The sequence below is a fragment of the Mytilus californianus genome, unplaced genomic scaffold (genome assembly GCF_021869535.1).
Source record: "Mytilus californianus isolate M0D057914Y unplaced genomic scaffold, xbMytCali1.0.p SCAF_7, whole genome shotgun sequence".
NCBI classification, from domain to species: Eukaryota; Metazoa; Mollusca; class Bivalvia; order Mytilida; family Mytilidae; genus Mytilus; species Mytilus californianus.
The window spans coordinates 75,594,064-75,611,989 of record NW_026262723.1 but is presented as its reverse complement, the minus strand read 5'-3'; the positions used below and the strand labels follow the sequence as shown (position 1 = coordinate 75,611,989).

Here is a 17,926-nt window from a genome sequence, read left to right as displayed (position 1 = left end):
AAGCTTGAATATTGTGTCCATTTTTGCCCCAACTGTTCAGGGTTGGACCTCTGCAGGAAAATCCGGTTTGCTGTCACTCGACAGCCCCTTGTTCAGGGCCTAATCTAGGATTTTTGAGAGGGAGAAGTGACTTCTCCTTCCATGAGAGAGTTGAGAGAAGTGATCAATTTCATGGAGAAGTGAAATTCCATTACCGTTTCGCTTGCATAGTGTTTTCGTGTACATCATTAAGGAAAAATTGTTTTATTTATGCAATGATAAATATACTTGCAATGTTTTATATGATATTGTATAAAATGTATGAATTGAAAATTCTTAATAAAAAGGTTTAGACAATGTAGTTGTTATTTATTCATTCAACCTTTGTGCTGTCATCTTGAAATTAAGTTTGTTGCTTGCCTAGTAATATTATCATGCATTAATCCCATGTGCATCTGCTTCAATAAGTCCAGAAAAATATGGCTTCCAGTTTATGTGATGACTTTTTAATGACTGGGCAATTTAATGTTTATCATCACATGTCATAATTTAAAAAAAATATTGACTGTCCAGGACATCATGTCAGCTGTAAGTTGAGAATCTCGTGAAAGATTGCAAGCCTATATATAAATGAAAATATTTAGCAATCACATTTTAATAAGTCGATAAAGAGCTAATTTTTATCATTTTGTTATAAAAGATATCTCCCCAATAAAAAAAATGGCAATTTATGAGCCCTAATTAACAAATAATTTGGTCACAAGCTGGCCATTTGTTGTACGTTTGCAGTCAAATTATTCATTAGCTGTCTTTCTACCTTTTAAATTTCAATTTTTGATCAAAGAATGTAAAAAATCTTCGGTTCATTCCCACCCTTGACCTACCGAATAGTAAAATTGATCGTCTCGTAATAAATAAAAATAAAACAAATCAGCTGAGTGATTACGCAACATCCTCGGATGAAAATCATCGTAAAATGATAACTCAAACAGACGCTCTGCTTCTTTTTTCAATAGTTTTGAAAGTTAAATCTATGGATGCTCAAAGTCGCCGTTGTATTTATTTCATTTAAACGTCGAAAGTATTAGTCCTGGGTCAATTCGAAAATTTCGATTTTCCTTGTCGCCGCCATTTTTGTTACCTGTGAAACTTGTAAAATTGAAGTTGTCTCCCTTTTACCGATTTTGATAGTGATTTGACTTCGCCATGAAGTCATTCAGCTGGCGAGTTTTAGCGATTTTCAAAATTCCTTGGCGATTAAATCGTCTTTTCGCCGGCAACATTATGGCCTGCTTGTTAATTTTGGATTATTGAATATTTTAGTAAGAAGAACTGATGTATTAAGTATGCTGAAGACTGTGTTCAGTACTCTAACTGTAGCCATGAGATATGAACCTGCTAATGCCAAATTCTTTGAGACTGAGGTATGTAACACTTCTAGGTTATTAGGATAAATGCAGCAATAAGGATTCTGTTCATCTGTTTTAATACGCCCGTTTACGGGACGTATTATGGTATACCCCTGTCCGTCCGTCCGTCCGTCCGTCCGTCTGTCCGTCGTCAACATGTCAGACATGAACTCAAAAATGCTTTAACTAATTTGCATAAAACTTTGGTGAATTGTTTAAATCTATTGACGTGAGCTCCCTTTCATTTTTTATAAAATTTAGATTTTACGTTTCTGAGTTATGGGGTTTTATTCATTAAAAAAAGGGGGATTTTCCAGTTTTCGGACAATAAGTCAAAAATGCTTCACCAACTTGCAAGAAATTGTGGTGAATTGTTTATATCTATTGACATGAGCTCCCTTTAGATTTTTATAAATTTTAGATTTTACGTTTCCGAGTTACAGGTATTTATTCATAAAAAAAGGGGGGATTTTCCAGTTTTCTGACAAAAACTCAAAAATGCTTTCAGCAATTCTTATGAAACTTTGGTGAATTGTTTGTATGTATTGATGTAAGCTCCCTTTAAAATTTTATAAATTTTACATTTTACATTTCTGAGTAATGGGGTTTTATTCATTAAAAAAGGGGTGATTTTTCAGTTTTCGAACAATAACTCAATTTCATAAATTTCAAATATGACATTGAGAATTAATTGAACTTTATTTGTTTATAGTCTGACAACAGATTTACTAAGTATTGCACAACAGCAAGAAATCTTTAATTGAATATAAATTCAATTCATATAACCAATTTCAAGTTCTTTGACTACATTTATTCAGAAACCTATATGTCAAATATTTAATTACAATCCAAATTCAGACCTGAATCAAGCTTGAATATTGTGTCCATTTTTGCCCCAACTGTTCATGGTTGGACCTCTGCGGGCGTATCTAGCTGTGCTCAGCGAAGCAGTTTATTTATTGGTACTTACATATGTGAGTTTACACTTTGGAATACTTTCTGTTGCCTTGCATTGTGGAAATTAGTCATCTACTTTGTCGATATCCAAAAAGGACTTTTTAATGAATCATTAAGTGGTATACATTGTCTTATCTGCAAATCCTTTACTATTTTCGATAGAATCTCATTATACTTGAACAAAGTCTTTAGCAGGAATTATAGTTTATGGCTTTGTTTTTCTGATAGCCTAAAATGGGCTTTTGTGTGATTCATATGTGGATGCCATATGTAAACTGGAACTCCTCTTAGACCCATTCATCCGAAGACAAAAACAAACTTGAACAGAATGGAATTTTAAAAAAAATTTGGAAAAATTATTTATTTAATTGCTTCAGTCATAATTTTAAGGATTCAGCATCTGATTGACTTCTCCCGGATAGATCCTGTTAATGTTTTTATTAAATTAAAATTTGATGAAGAAAACGAGTGACATAAGACACTGAAAGGGAAGAAAATCTATGTTAAAAAAACTGATTTAATTGGGAATCAAAGTGAGAACTTCATTGATTTGAGAATAATTTAAATTCATCTTAATCTAAACATACCTCAGTCTAACTAGATAATTGAGGTGGCCATTTAATCCTCATTTATCAATAGGGATAGTATGACATTATGTTATACAAAACTTTTGTTTATATTGGTTTTGCTAAATTTTTGCTTTGATTGGACACAATTGAAAAACATGAGATGCAATATACATTATAAACACAACTTATTTATTACAGGTTAGATATGATAGTCTGACAGAAGCTGTAAGATTACTGGGCTGTTTCTCCTCCACAATAGATATACAACCATCTGGTGAAGTGACAGAAGCAGAAGAACAAAAAATGCTGTTTGAAGATGTTTTTGTAAATACCAAAGAATCTAAGTTAGTAGTTAATTAATCCTTATCTTATGGATAGAGGTATTTCAGAATAAACTTATATCATACATGTGATGGACTGTGAAACTCAGATCAGGAGATTAGGAAATTTTGGTCAGGAGATTGGGACTCAGATCAGGAGGTTTTTAATCGACATAAATTTTGTCGTAAATGTAACCGTGTGCTGTAGAAATTGTCTTTTAAAGTGTGTTTTCTTCAACTTTCCATCCGAATGTATTATGTTTATAGTACCCTTGTACTTATAAATTTTCTCTATCTTTATTCAACATGTTCAATCTAACATTCTTTTTTTTTTTAATATGTTCTTTAAATTTTTTATTTCATATCTTTTTTATCATTATTTTTTAGAACAATCCTTGCAATCAGAACATTTGTTTGACTATCTGCAATTAACTCTTTTTAGTATGTTAAGAACACTTTCAAGAACCCATGCAAATTTAATAAGAAACCTAAGTATTTTCCTGTTAATAGTAATTTGATTCCCATGACCCATGCATTGTTCATTTTAAGTACCTTCAAGTTACATTTTTAATTTTTGTACCTTTTAACTTCACCATCAATCAAACAATTGTTCCTGAAACAACTCCTCAGAAAAATGGTACAAAGACGTTGTATTATTCAGATATTATCATGGTCAACTTTATATCGGAGAAGATAATGCAATCAATGTCTCAGTGCATTTTCACAGCTCAAATAAAAAAACTGCTTATCTGACTGAAATGTTTGTTGTATGCTGTAAAGAGGTGCATATTAAATCAGGTGTCAGTGTAAGATATACAAAATTTAAAATTGTTTTATGTTATTGTATGATATTAGTATTTTATGTATATTTTCCTTTCTATTTTACAGGGGCTATGATGACATTCCCATGACACTGTTATCTGCTTGTGTAATGTTAAAGTACTTGTATAATATGGCTCAGGATATCTTTGATAAGTAAGTGTCTAAGTATTTGCATAATAGGATGAATAGGAATAGTATGAAGTATGAATGATATGATACTTTTATACTACAGATAAATAGTAGAGGAAAGTTTTACCTTGAAATTCATAATTATTGGTTATGTAATCTTATATTTAAATTCATAGGAAAATCATAAATATTTTTCATTATATCATATGAAAAGTGTAATATCTTTGTTTAAGATAATTGATATCATCTATCTTTACATTTTAGACCAACATCTAGCCAGGCAAAGACAGATTCTCCATCATTAAAGAGGCTGACAATGTTTAAAGAGAGTAGTACCTCTCCCCAGTCCTCACCTAAACAGAAACGAGCCAGTACAGGAAGTATACCTGAAGCATCACATGTTAGTGCAGATCAAATTATTGTACATCCTGGTGCTGTCTTGTCTTTGTTCCACCTGCTGCCAGCCATAGAACATGATGATGATAAGAAGGTATGTATTTAAATAAAAACCTTGAAAGATATAGAAATAGCATGCCTTTTCTCAATATTGTTTGTTGTTACATTTATCCTAACAATTCCATTTTACTTGGTTTCTATATGCCCATTATGCTGTTGTCTGTCCGTCTGTCTGTCATCAAAATGTCAGACAATAACTCTAAACGCGTTTGAGTTATTGTCCGACATGTTGACGACGGATGGACGGACGGACAGACAGACAAAGTTATACCATATTATATCATGTAAACTGGCATATAGAAAGGGTTTAACCAATTTTCATGAAACTGGTTAATAGTTTATATCTATTGACGTAAGCTCTTTCTCAATTTTTATAAATTTTGGTTTTTAGGTTTCCGAGTTATTTTTTTTATAAAAAAAGGTGGGATTTTCCAGTTTTCGGACAAAAACTCAAAAATGCTTTGAACTGTTTTCATGAGACTTTGGTGACTGGTTTATATCTATTATAATAAGCTCCCTTTAGTCTTTTATAAATTTCTGATATGACATTGAGAAGTTCTTCAACTTTATTCGATTGAAAAAGCATATCATGTGCTCATGGCGCAGCTCTTTATTTATGTATGAAAACTGCCTATGCAATCTATTGTAACATGCTCACCTTGGATGAGGGAAGTCATGGGATTCATCCCAGACCAGGTAATATCAAAGACTTGAAAATGGGTATTTGTTGCTTCTTCACCAAGCGCAAAAATTTAGAAGTAAGAGCAAAGACTGGTCGCCTCAGAGTTAGAATAATGTGTCTGGATAGTGTTACAAACTGACCATGCGAGAGCTTATTAGCTAGTCAAGGTCATAACACACACCCACTAGTGTTACATGTTTCCTGAGGACTGTTACCTTGATAACTAGCCCATTGAATAGCCAGCTCAGCATGTCTTTTTAGTCCAAAGCAGGGTTCATATTTAGTCACATTTTTCTCAGGAACTACATTACAAGGATTTCTGAAAATTTGTTTCAGAGTTTATATGAGTCAGCTCTATCGTGTGATGCATTTTCAGATCTATCTCTCAACAACTTCCTGTTTACCGAACACTGACATATATTTACACTATTAAAATTCCACTAAATAACACTAGTGGGTGTGTGTTATGACCTAGACTAGCTAATAAGCTCTCGCATGGTCAGTTTGTAACACTATCCAGACACATTATTCTAACTCTGAGGCGACCAGTCTTTGCTCTTACTTCTAAATTTTTGCGCTTGGTGAAGAAGCAACAAATACCCATTTTCAAGTCTTTGATATTACCTGGTCTGGGATGAATCCCATGACTTCCCTCATCCAAGGTGAGCATGTTACAGTTGTGGCATGGGTATCATCATTGTGCAGTAGCTCGCAGTTTCACTTGTTTTTAATTTAATACATAAAAAGATAACAGGAATTACTATAAATATTGGATAGTACAACAGACCACACCAATATTTACATGATCTTGTCCTGATATGCATGTAATATTTATCACTGGGCTTAATCACTAATCCATCCATCATTTATGGAAATGGTTACCATCCATCATCTATGGAAATGGTTACCATCCATCATCTATGGAGATGGTTACCATCCATCATCTATGGAAATGGTTACAAAATCTGTTTATTTACCTTGCCAATAAACACTCTTCATCATGTTGTATTATTTGCATTTTTTGTAAGAATTTTTCCAATTATCTATGTAGCCTCCAACATGCATCAGAAAATGTTATTTCATCTACTTTAATATTTTTTTCATCCCATTTTACATACAGTGTTAATTATAACAAGGCCATTAATAAAAAAAAAATCATTTCAGCCTGCCCTAGCTCTCCAGATTAACACAGCTGAACTATTGAAGAGTCTGTTACACACAGAAAGGAATCAACAGATAATGTGTGAATATGGGTACCCTCATGAACTTTTAAGTCATGGATATATAGCATTAGCTGACGAGACACACCCACTCCACCCCTCACTCAGATCTATGTTTGAAAGGCTGGCATCACAATCTCTAACACCTAGAGACTTGAGGTATATATATTTAAACAGATAAAAAAATGTTCTATGAAATGTGATAGAACAAAGTTTAAAGACTGTTAAAATGTTAAACTGAAATTGTGAAATATTATATTGAGAATACATAAACATAAACATAATCATATATTTTCTTTTGAAATTGATCTTCAAATCTGTCATGTTTAACATTTGTTAAGTTTTAATTGTATATTATAAAATAGAGATCAGATTTTAGTATTTATAGTCTTAAACTGTTCAAATTTGCACCGAAAACCATATATATTTTAAGTTGCCACAATATTTCTACTTCACCAGATGAGTGACCTTTATACATGCTGTAGATGAAGGGGAGACATTTAATTTTGATATTTAAAAAAAAAATAATGTAAAATAAAGAACATTAGACTCATTAGCACATATTTTATGCTTCAGAGATTTCTTACGATTGGGATCTCCTTTGAATTGTCGTCCTATGGACAATGACTATGATATAGGTTCTAACAATTGGAGTTGTAACTGGCCTATCAGTAGGGCATCTAGTGTTGAGGAGAGAAAGACACCTGTTGAGGTAGAAAGAAAACTGAAAACTGCTGGTGAGGCTGTCCCATTGACCAGAGTCAAATGTTTAGTTTCTATGACAACACCAAAAGATGCGAGAATGCACGGATCAGCTGTGACACCATCTTTTGTAGAGTTTGATATGACAGCAGAGGGATTTGGATGTCTATATTTACCAAGTATTGCACCCCAGGGACCTCCAACACCATCTGTAGTTAGTGGTGTAGTTGGAGGTAATGATCCTGTGGTTATAGGAGGAATTGGAACAGGTATTGCAATGTTTTCACTCTAAAATAACAAAAATAGGATCAGAATACCTATCAGTGTTGTACATCCCCCTATCATCAGAAAAAAAACACCTTTTTTTTTACAATAAAAATGTCCCAAAAAATTGCCTCCCTGCAGTTGAAATACCTTTATTTTAGTCTTGTTTTCCACTTATTGATACAATCCATGTTATATGTATTAGTTGTAAAGAAGATGTTTTTTTATAGTCATAGCTCAAATTTTTACATTACAAAATATTGTTCCAATCAGTTCATATTTATTAAAAAAATAAATGTTTTTGTCATAAGAATTCCGATGGTATTTTGCACAAAATATCTTTCAATAATTATTTATTTTACATTAATCTTACTAATTTTTGAAGGACTTATTATTGTTATATTTAAAATATGTTTTCTTTTCTAGGAGAAAGAGTATTTCCACCCCAGGCAGGGATGACATTTTCCACATGGTTTTGTGTAGATAAATTCAGTAGTAGGTCTGATCCACATCCAGTTAGGCTTCTTACACTAGTCAGGAATTTACAGGGTAGAGAAGAAAATTTAATATGTCTCAGTGTCATATTGACATCTAGAGAAAAGGCATTGATAGTGTCAACAGAGGAGCATTTGTTACCTAATACGGGTAAGATTTGTGGATTATATCTTGGTAATGGTAGCTAAATATATATGATCTAAGAAAAGTCATGTGCATCCAGTCAATAAATTAAGTCAATAGAATTAACTGTTACAATTAAAGCAATGGAATTATTAGATAGATGTTCATAAAGACTGCAAGGAAAACCCAAAATTTATAAGATAAATGCAAAAAGATGCAGCTCAACATGCTGATAGTTTTTTTTAATTTCTAAAATTATGATTTTTTTCTATTCTAACAGTAGGTTAGAGATTAAAAAAATATGATAAACAGTTGACCATAATGATGAAAAAATATCAACAGAAGAAAAGACATAAAACAATAATACCCATATTGCACATAAGGGCAATTTCTGTATTTGAACTAGCGTTTGAAAGTTGTTGCAAGCAGGTTGGAGTATTTGTTTAATTGAAACTTTTTCCTTTACTGAGAAAACAGTAGAAGAATATGACATCAATATCAAATATCTGAATAGACAAAATGAAATATCTTTTGTTGTTACATAGCTTTTATATGATATTTATATAGAAAAAAAATTCATATATGATATATTGATTTCTTTACTTTGTTAGTTACAGGGTCAGAAATAGACGAAGAATTATCTTTAAATGACAATAGAGTAAGATTCTGGTATCCTGAACTAACACAGGAAGGACAGTGGCACCATCTGGTGTTAATATTTCACAGAGCAGGAATTATGAAGAATAGTAGTGTTGGTCTATTTGTAGATGGTGATCATGTGAATACTCAGAAGGTATCTCAATAAGTCATTGTTTAGCTATTTATATACATCCTTTGATTTGAAAGATTGATAAGGATTTTTTATATGTTTATGTGTTTATTAAAGATAGCCAGCAACTCCTTCTTTTACCTATTTAGTAAGTAAGTGGTATTTTGTGTTTGGTTTTTTAAATGGGGTTGGTGGAAATTATTATGTCATATATTTATTATATGGTTGTTTTGTAATTTTCAGCTACACTATGTATCCCCTAACCTTGGAGTAGGAGGAACAGCTAGTCCCACAGCCTTTACCTCAGTCTTTGCCTACATTGGAAGTCCTCCTCAGGTCAGACGTAATTCACGACTAACTTGGAGACAGGGCCCATGTCATCTTATGGAGGATATAGTCAGCTCCAATGTCATTAAAAATATCTACAACCTTGGACCCATTTATATTGGCAGTTTCCAAGCACCAAATATGGGTAATATGCTGTTAATACATCACATATTGATTATGTTTTGAATTTTTGTATCACTATATTACTGTATTTTTAGGATGTTTTTTAGTCCTCTACCAACAAAGTCGAAGGGGACTTCAGGTTTGCACTCCGTCTGTCTGTCTGTCCATCTGTCAGTCCGGCAAATCAGTTTTCCAGACTTTTTTTCTTCGTGCTTGAAGATATTGATTTGATATTTGGTTTATTGATTTATCATGACAAGTTACAGGTCAAGTTCCATTTTCACGATTTTAGCTTATCTCTTTGTTCAGTTAAAGCCCTTTCCCTAGAATAAAATTTTGATGAAATACTTATTAATTAGTAGATTTCTGTTCAAAGGGAAATAACTCATTTTTATTTAAAAGATTTTTAAAAGACAAAATGACATTTTGGATTTTTTTCCTTTTCTTTGGTAAATTGTTTGAAGAATTTAGTGGTAGGTTTGTTTGTTTTTCTTGAAGATATTGATTTGATAATTAGTATATAGTTTTATCATGACAAGTTACAGATCAAGTTGGAATTTTGTTCCAGTCTGATAATTTTGTGCAGAGTTATGGTCTTTGGACATAGAAAATTCACTTAAATAATCAGGTTTCAACAGTTTTTTCGTCATGCTTGAAGGTTTTGACTTGATATTTTTATGTAGTTTACACCATGACAAGTTATAAATCAAGTTAGAATTTCGTTCCATTACAATGAATTTGTAACCGTTAGGGGACTATGTATTGCCATGCAATACTCACAGAATGCTTGTTTTTTATAATCTTTTCACCAAAAACGAATGTTTTAACCACTAACTTGTGTCATCAAATTTTGCATTCAAATTGATCAAAAACATGTAAAACATCATAACTTCGTTCTAATGGCAGAGTTCTTTATTGGAGATATGTATAATACTGGAAACAGATCTGGTGAAAACACTGGTTTCCATATTGTGCCCAAAAATTTTTTTCTCTACCAACCATATAATTTTAGGAAGGAAATCCTTAAAATACATATTTTGTATATCATAGATGAAGTTGACTTCCAAGGACCATATATTAATGAAGAGAAAGTGATGTATGGTGTACATGCACATACTGTATTGCAAATGACTGTATCAAAGATCAGAAAGGCTTACAACAAAATAGATAGTAAATCTATTGCCAAGCAGGTAAACATCTTATTCCAATGGTTCATATTTTTAAAGACATTAAATTTATCAGAAACTTTGATAAATTTTGTAATTTTATGTTATTTTTTTCAAAATTTTACACAAGAGCTGATGCAGGAATTCAATTATAAAAGTTTGAATAAACTAAAAATGTCTGTACACTGCAAATTTTATTGATAACTTTGAAAAGGTAAATAGCGTTGTCAGAAAATGAATCTTAGATTTATCTGAAACTGATATCACTACTGGCATATATTTACATATAACTAGAAGTTAAATTGTGTTTCCAGCTTGCCATGTCAGCACATGATAATGCTACTCCTATCAGAATCCTGCCAAATTCAGCTGGTCATATGAATGGGCCTGCCAGAAGTCTTGGAGCTATACTGATTGGATATTTAGGTAAGGAAACATAAAACATTGAAGATATCACCATTGTACAAATGGATAAGACCTTTATGTAACAAAGACGTGAAAATTCTGGTCATTGAATTTATATATTAGATTACAACACTTTCTAATAAAAGAACTTGTTGGGAAAATGGGAAAGTTTACTAGCAAGCGTTGAAAAGAAGTGTGTTTGAGGATATGTTGAAGATATTTACGTATATTATATTATTGTCTGTTACAGGTGTTAGGACATTTTGTCCAAAAGCTGTAGCTAAGATGTTAGAGAATGTTGGTGGAGCCTCTGCATTACTGGGGTTAATTGCCATGGCAACAGATGTAGAAGAGCTGTATGCTGCAGTTAAGGCACTTGTGTGTGTTGTCAAGAGCAATAAAAACATTTTAAAAGACATGGACAGAATACAAGGATATCAGGTATTTATGCTAAAATTCAGTTACATAAGAACATATGGATTCAAACAGTTATGGTGACCCCTGTTTATCAATGTTTATAATATTTCCAAATTTTTTAAAGCACTTGATTTGAAGAGACAATTTCATGCTGAAATATTAGTGTAAATCTGTTGCAATATAAAAATACTGATTGTTTTTATTTTTCTTATTCAATATGATATGTGTGTATATTAGACACTTTCTATGTTAAACAAAAAGAAACAACATCTTTTGAACAGTCACATCTTATTTTTCTTATTCAATATGAAACTTTTAGACACTTTCCATGTTATATAAGAAGAAACAGCACCTATTGAACAGTCATATCTTACATCTGACTTTCTCACTGATTGGTACGGTAGACAGTGGCAAAGAAAGTTCAGTCATACCAAATAAAAAGGCTTTTGAAGATTTACTCTGTGATTTGGAGGTAAGTTTAACTCTGTGATAGAGTTGAGAAAACCTTTTTTTTTTATTTTAAGTATTTATAAGTGTGTGTTGAGAATGTTGACAGTGAATTTCTATTTGTTTATTGGTTCATTACTTGATCATATACATTCATCAACTATAAAAAATAGCATAAGGAAACTGAATATAGAATCATTTATGTCATGGATTAGTGTTTTAACTACAAACACACTGCAAATGGTTTATATTAGTGTTTGCTTGTTAAAGTCTCATATACTTTTCAAATGTATAAAAAAAAACTGAACTAAACTCTCTTGCTATTATAAATACTGTATTTTTTAATGCTTTGTTGATTGATACATTTCTCAATTGGATAAAGTATGTGATTTGTTTGTTCTCAACAAAAATTAGATTGTGAGTTCTCTGATTTTGCAATTAAAGACAGAGTGGAAAAGGGGTATCATGTCTTATGATGTTACAAAAAAAATATTTTATACTTGGACGAATCAAAAAAAAGGATCAATGTGTGACTGAATTCATGTTAGGTGATAAGAAAAACATATTCTGTATTTTGTGAAATAAGTTATTTCTTCTTTTACAATACCTTAATTATGCCCCTGCTGTAGGCAATGGGGGCATTTTGTGTTGCCCTTGACCCTCCTTCCGTCCTTCCATCTTTCTGTCTGTTTGTCCCATTTTCGTTTCTGCACTCTTAAGTTTTCCTCATCCAAATTTTATGAAACTCATACACATGCTAAGAACCATAACTCGCAGTCAGAGTTCGAATTTGGGCGTTGAGTCATTTACCGTTATAGAGTTGTGCCCCTTTTTAACTTGGAAAATTGCAAAGCTTGAGCAGGAGGATTTATGTCCTCATAAACATTCTTCTTTTATTTTCAAATATTTAAGATGCTTGGATATGTGTTTCAACAAAATGTTTTGATTATTATTCTATAGGTTTGGCACGAGGCACCATTCGATCTTCAGAAATCCCTTTATGAACATTTCTTTGAACTTTTAACTGAATCAAGGTAAGTATTTGATGTAAAATTTCAGTTGCTTTACTCTTCTTTTTATAACTTTGCATGTGATGGTTGAATGCTTTAATTATCATTACTTATTTTAAAATGTAATTGTATGCTAATTTATCAATGAATTCTAAATATATTATCATTATGTTGTCCTAATAATTTTTAATTGCTTTAATATTGATATTTTGTTGTCCCTGATAATTTGTAATTCTGCTATTAATTAATATTTTGTTGTCCTTTTATAATTTGATATTCTGCTTGGAATTAAACAAATAATTGTTCTTCTAGATATGTTAGCTTGCTAAATTTGCTAAACTTTGAACAGCATTGGAATTTCGGAGAAATATGTTATTAATAATTAAATTTTTAATTGGTACCATCTGTAACAAGTATATACTGTAATTTGCTGGATTTTTCCAAATAGATGGATTAATGATAGGTAAGATAGAGTTCACCTTTGGTAGTGGTTCACTAACCAGTGTTGATAAGATTTTGTACTCTTTAAGTATATTGTTTCCTATTCTTTTAATGTTGTAGAAGTTTTACATTTTTGTGTTTCTGCGATGAAAGTTGCAGTATGCGAGACATAGGGATAACTATCAAGCAGTGGCAGGGGTGTAAACTATATGTAGTAAGCCTCGGTCACACCTTAACGGATAGCTCGAACGGATGCCGAACGTATAACTTTTTTTCAATCCGTTCATGTCCGTTAGACATCAGTTCTTATCCCTTAGACGTCCGTCCATATCCGTTTCATGTCTGTTTAGCGTCTGTTTTATCTGTCGACGTCCGTTCTTTCTGTTGGAAAATTTTGAGCATGTTCAAAACTTTGAACAGACGTCCAAAGGATGAAGTGTCCGTTGAACGTCCGGTAGACGTCCGTTTTGTACGGTACTCGTCCGTTTCGTTTCCGTTTTGTATCCGTTACTTGTCCCTTATACATCCGTTAGAGGTCTGGTAGACAAATTCGCCAACGGACTTCTACCGGATGTATAACGGATGAAACGGATGATGAACGGATGGGAAATGGACATGAACAGAAGGATAACGGATACCTACCGAATATAAAACTGATAAATGCCAATTGAAAATTTCGCGTCACTCAGAAATGACAATTATTGATATGTCAGATTTCTTGAGTGTCATGAAAGTCTATCTTGGAGTAAATGCATGTCTTCACTATCAAGCAGCTCTTATTCAGGGCTGACTGAACTTAAAAGTTGCAAATATAAACCTACTAGTTGTCGAAAGGAGAAGAAGGAGAAAACAAAGGAAATGGTGGGCAAGATCATTGCTTAGTCCTGAAATATGTATTATTATTATCGCTTTTAATTTTCCGCTTATCTTGTTTATCCGTTTTATCTGGTACGCTTCCGTTAGGTGTCCGTTTTATGCGGTACTCGTACGTTGGTTGTATGTTCGACGTCCGGTACGTTTCCGTTTCTCGTAAGTTGCATATCCTATGAGTGTCCTTTAGGCATTCGTTACCCATTCGTTTTATTTGATCAGTATACCAACGGACACCCAACGGATACAAATTTTGTCCACAAAAAACTTTTTTTCATCCGTTTGGCATCCGTTCGAGCTATCTGGTAAGGTGTGACCAAAGCTTAACATTTACATTTTACAATGTAGAAGACCTCGGTGCTTCATACCTTGTATATAGATGCCTTATGTTATGAAGTTTCTGTCTGTCATATGTCCATTGTCCTTGACCTCATTGTCATGGTTCAGCGACTGTTTGAAAAAATGTTGATTTTTTTTTTCATGTGAATTTCTCTTTTATTATTAGTAATAGGAACTATATTTGGTATATGGGTTCCTTGCAACATCTACATGTCTCTCAGACAGGGCGAACCTGACCTCAACCTCATTTCATGGATCAGTGTTTAAGGTTAAAGTAACGTGATTAGGTTGGTTTCTCAGATACTAGAAGCAGTAGTTCAACCATATGTGGAATTATTGCAGGGGTACATGTCAGTATGGCATGTTTCATCTGACCTTGACCTCATTTTCAAGGTTCTTTGGTTAATTCTTAGATTTTGTGTTTTGGTCTGTTTTTCAAGTACTATAAGCAATAGGTCAACTATGTTTTGTGCATGGAATGACCGTAAGGTGTACATGTATGTCTAGCAGGTATCATCTGACCTTGACCTCATTTTCACTGTTCATTGGTCAATGTTAAGTTTTTGTGTTTTGGTTTGTTTTTCAATATCATAAGCAATAGGTTAACTATATTTGGTGTATGGAATAATTGTAAGGTGTACATGTCTGACTGACAGGATTTATCTGACCTTGATCTCATTGTCATGGATCTTTGAAAATATAATGTTTATGTGATACTTGTAGTAAATCCTTTTTCTTTAGTCTTTTCAACATAAAATCAATGTTCAATAAAGCAGGCGAGACATTTCAGTGTGTGACCTCTTGTTTTATTTTACAACTATAAAAGCTAAATTACTATTTTATGTTAAGATTTGTTTTTTATTTATATGACTTGTCTTTAAGACAATGCATGATATTTTTCAAATGTTGGTACAATCTTTATCTGTATATTTATCTGACTACAAATTTATATGGTGTTTTTATTGTATGAGTGTGTTTTCATCATTATTTTCAGTCTGTTGAAGATGTATTTTCAAATTAACCTAAGTATTGTTGGGTGATCCTTATGAAATTTTAACACAGTGTTCCTTTCCATAAAAGAAAGGGTGGCATTAATTTTGATGATAGAGGCTCAAAACAATGGATTCACTAGTTTTGATGTTAACACTTTGAATAACATAAATAGTGTATGCAGATTTACTGTAAAAGGTCGTAGACCAATAAGATATATTGATACTAAGTAAAAATGCTCTTTAGTGAATATTTTACAAAGAAATGACTGACAACTATAGTAGGAAAATCACCGTTGGGAATTGCATGAAGTTTAATAGCAATGTATTATATTAACAGATATATGCATGACATATTTATGCACTAGTTTAAAGAGTATAAATACTTATAATCCATTTTATTATTATATAGATCTTCTGAAATATGCTTTTCACTATTGACTGTTGAAATGATTGTATTTACGTGGTTAGTATGATGCTGGGCGGTAATTTTGTTAATCCTTTAGTCCATTCATTTAATGCTATATTAACTAAATAAACAGATTCATTTGACAGAAGCAATTACAAAGTTGAGGGTAGTTGCAGAATTCTCTCATCTATTTAGTATGGTAATTTAAAGGAGCTAAGATTTATACCAATAATGAGAAATACACAAATTAAATATATGAATGATTAACCTGTATTTAAAATCATTTGCTTTAAAAGAATGTTTTGATATGTACTGAAGACCAATAGAATAAAGTCCTAGTTAATTCGGTAGTGTCCTTGAAAAATTTGCATCTTGGAATATATTAATAGGTTTCATAACGAATTGAATTTGATTGGTTGATTTTAACTCCAGTTATTTCATTTCAATTGATAACAAACAATCCTATGGCAAGTTTTATTATTATTAGCTCATATACTATTTCAAAAATCTCCTCCTCTGAAACTACTGGGCCAAATACCTTCAAACTTTAACTAAATGTTCCTTAGGGTATCTAGTTTATAAAATGTATCCGAAGTTTTGATCCATCTACAAACATGGCCACCATGGCTAAAAATAGAACATAGGGGTCAAATGCAGTTTTTGGCTTATATCTTAAAACTAAAGCTTTTAGAGCAAATCTAACATGGGGTAAAATTGTTCAATTGGTCAAGATCTATCAGCCCTGAAATTTTCAGACGAATCGAACAACCCATCGTTGGGTTGCTACCACTAAATTGGTAGTTTTAAGGAAATTTTGCAGTTTTTTGTTATCGTGAATATTATTATAGATAGATATAAACTGTAAACAGCAATAATGTTCAGCAAAGTAAGATCTACAAAAAAGTTAATAAGACCAAAATTGTCAATTGACCCCTTAAGGAGTTATTGCCCTTTAAAGACAATTTTACACAATTTGTTCATCAATATGCTAACATTTAAAAATCTTCTCCTCTGAAATACAGGTGAGGGATTCAGGCTCTTGAGAGCCTCTTGTTACTGATATCAAGCAATATTCTATTCTTTTATGTTGTATATCTATTACTTGTATGGTATAAAATATCTTGGTCCTGGTGAAACATTTTCGATTTTGCATGTTTCCCTTCAAATATAAGTCTGCCTACAGTACTGAGAATATTGTGTTGGGAACCAGACTACTGTTAACATCAGATGTTTTCAAATTTTTTGTATGCTTGAGAATGGAATCAAATTAGACAAAATGAATATTTCAGGTAAAAAGTGTGAGTGTTTTGTATATTATTGAAGAAATAAAAAATCTCCTCTGCCAAGGGGGGAATTTGACCTTTAAAGTCATCATTGTTCTAATGATTGCAAACGGAAATGTAGCAATTTCGTAAAACATTGCAGTATATGCCAACCAAATAAACACCTTTTCTCGTATCACACTCTGCGCATGACTTCTCACACAAGAACAAAATCTTTTTGTTAATAATAAAATAAACAAACCAAAGATACCGGTAATTTGTTTGTCTAAAAATAGATAGAGAAACAGATTCTACCACAGAATTTTGTGTGTTTCAATATTTCTGCACTCTTAACAATTAACTCCCATTATTTCACCATATAAAATCAAATTGTAATATCAATCCAGTTTTATATATCCTTATTACACATGTGAGTTGTGATCTAGTTGTCAAGAATAACAATGAAAAACAGTGATGTTTTTTGTGTGTGTTGATATGTTCTCTATCTCTAGCTCTCTGTCTATGCATGTATTATTTTTTGATATGATTGTGTTTGGTTAGAAATTATTTTTGATGATGAAGACTTTTTCGGTAAAATCTGCAATATTAAGATGTTTACATATATATTAGGGCATAGATAACAGAGTAAAAATGTATTATCTGGAAATATTATAGACCACTTATAAGGAGATGTGGTATGATTGCCAATGAAACAAGTATCCATCAAAGACCAAATGATGAAGATGTTAGCAACTGTATTTAGGCCATATTTGAAAACCTTCCATTTACTGTCAAGAGCATCAATGAATACTACTCCTCTGATAA

General features: G+C 32.1%; 1 protein-coding gene across 2 annotated transcripts in view; it reads left to right on the top strand.

Annotated features, from left to right (window-relative positions):
• LOC127708473 (WD repeat and FYVE domain-containing protein 3-like) overlaps window positions 1-17,926 on the top strand; it is a 113,195-nt gene that overhangs the window by 28,269 nt on the left and 67,000 nt on the right. For both annotated transcript variants that reach the window (XM_052213342.1, XM_052213341.1), the window contains exons 15-28: window positions 1,303-1,403; window positions 3,113-3,258; window positions 4,123-4,209; window positions 4,450-4,675; window positions 6,488-6,702; window positions 7,120-7,514; window positions 7,936-8,154; window positions 8,739-8,920; window positions 9,140-9,368; window positions 10,397-10,536; window positions 10,827-10,938; window positions 11,168-11,358; window positions 11,654-11,806; window positions 12,742-12,815. In XM_052213342.1, coding sequence (XP_052069302.1) covers window positions 1,303-1,403; window positions 3,113-3,258; window positions 4,123-4,209; window positions 4,450-4,675; window positions 6,488-6,702; window positions 7,120-7,514; window positions 7,936-8,154; window positions 8,739-8,920; window positions 9,140-9,368; window positions 10,397-10,536; window positions 10,827-10,938; window positions 11,168-11,358; window positions 11,654-11,806; window positions 12,742-12,815 — 2,470 coding nt within the window. The remainder of the gene's footprint in view (window positions 1-1,302; window positions 1,404-3,112; window positions 3,259-4,122; window positions 4,210-4,449; window positions 4,676-6,487; window positions 6,703-7,119; window positions 7,515-7,935; window positions 8,155-8,738; window positions 8,921-9,139; window positions 9,369-10,396; window positions 10,537-10,826; window positions 10,939-11,167; window positions 11,359-11,653; window positions 11,807-12,741; window positions 12,816-17,926) is intronic.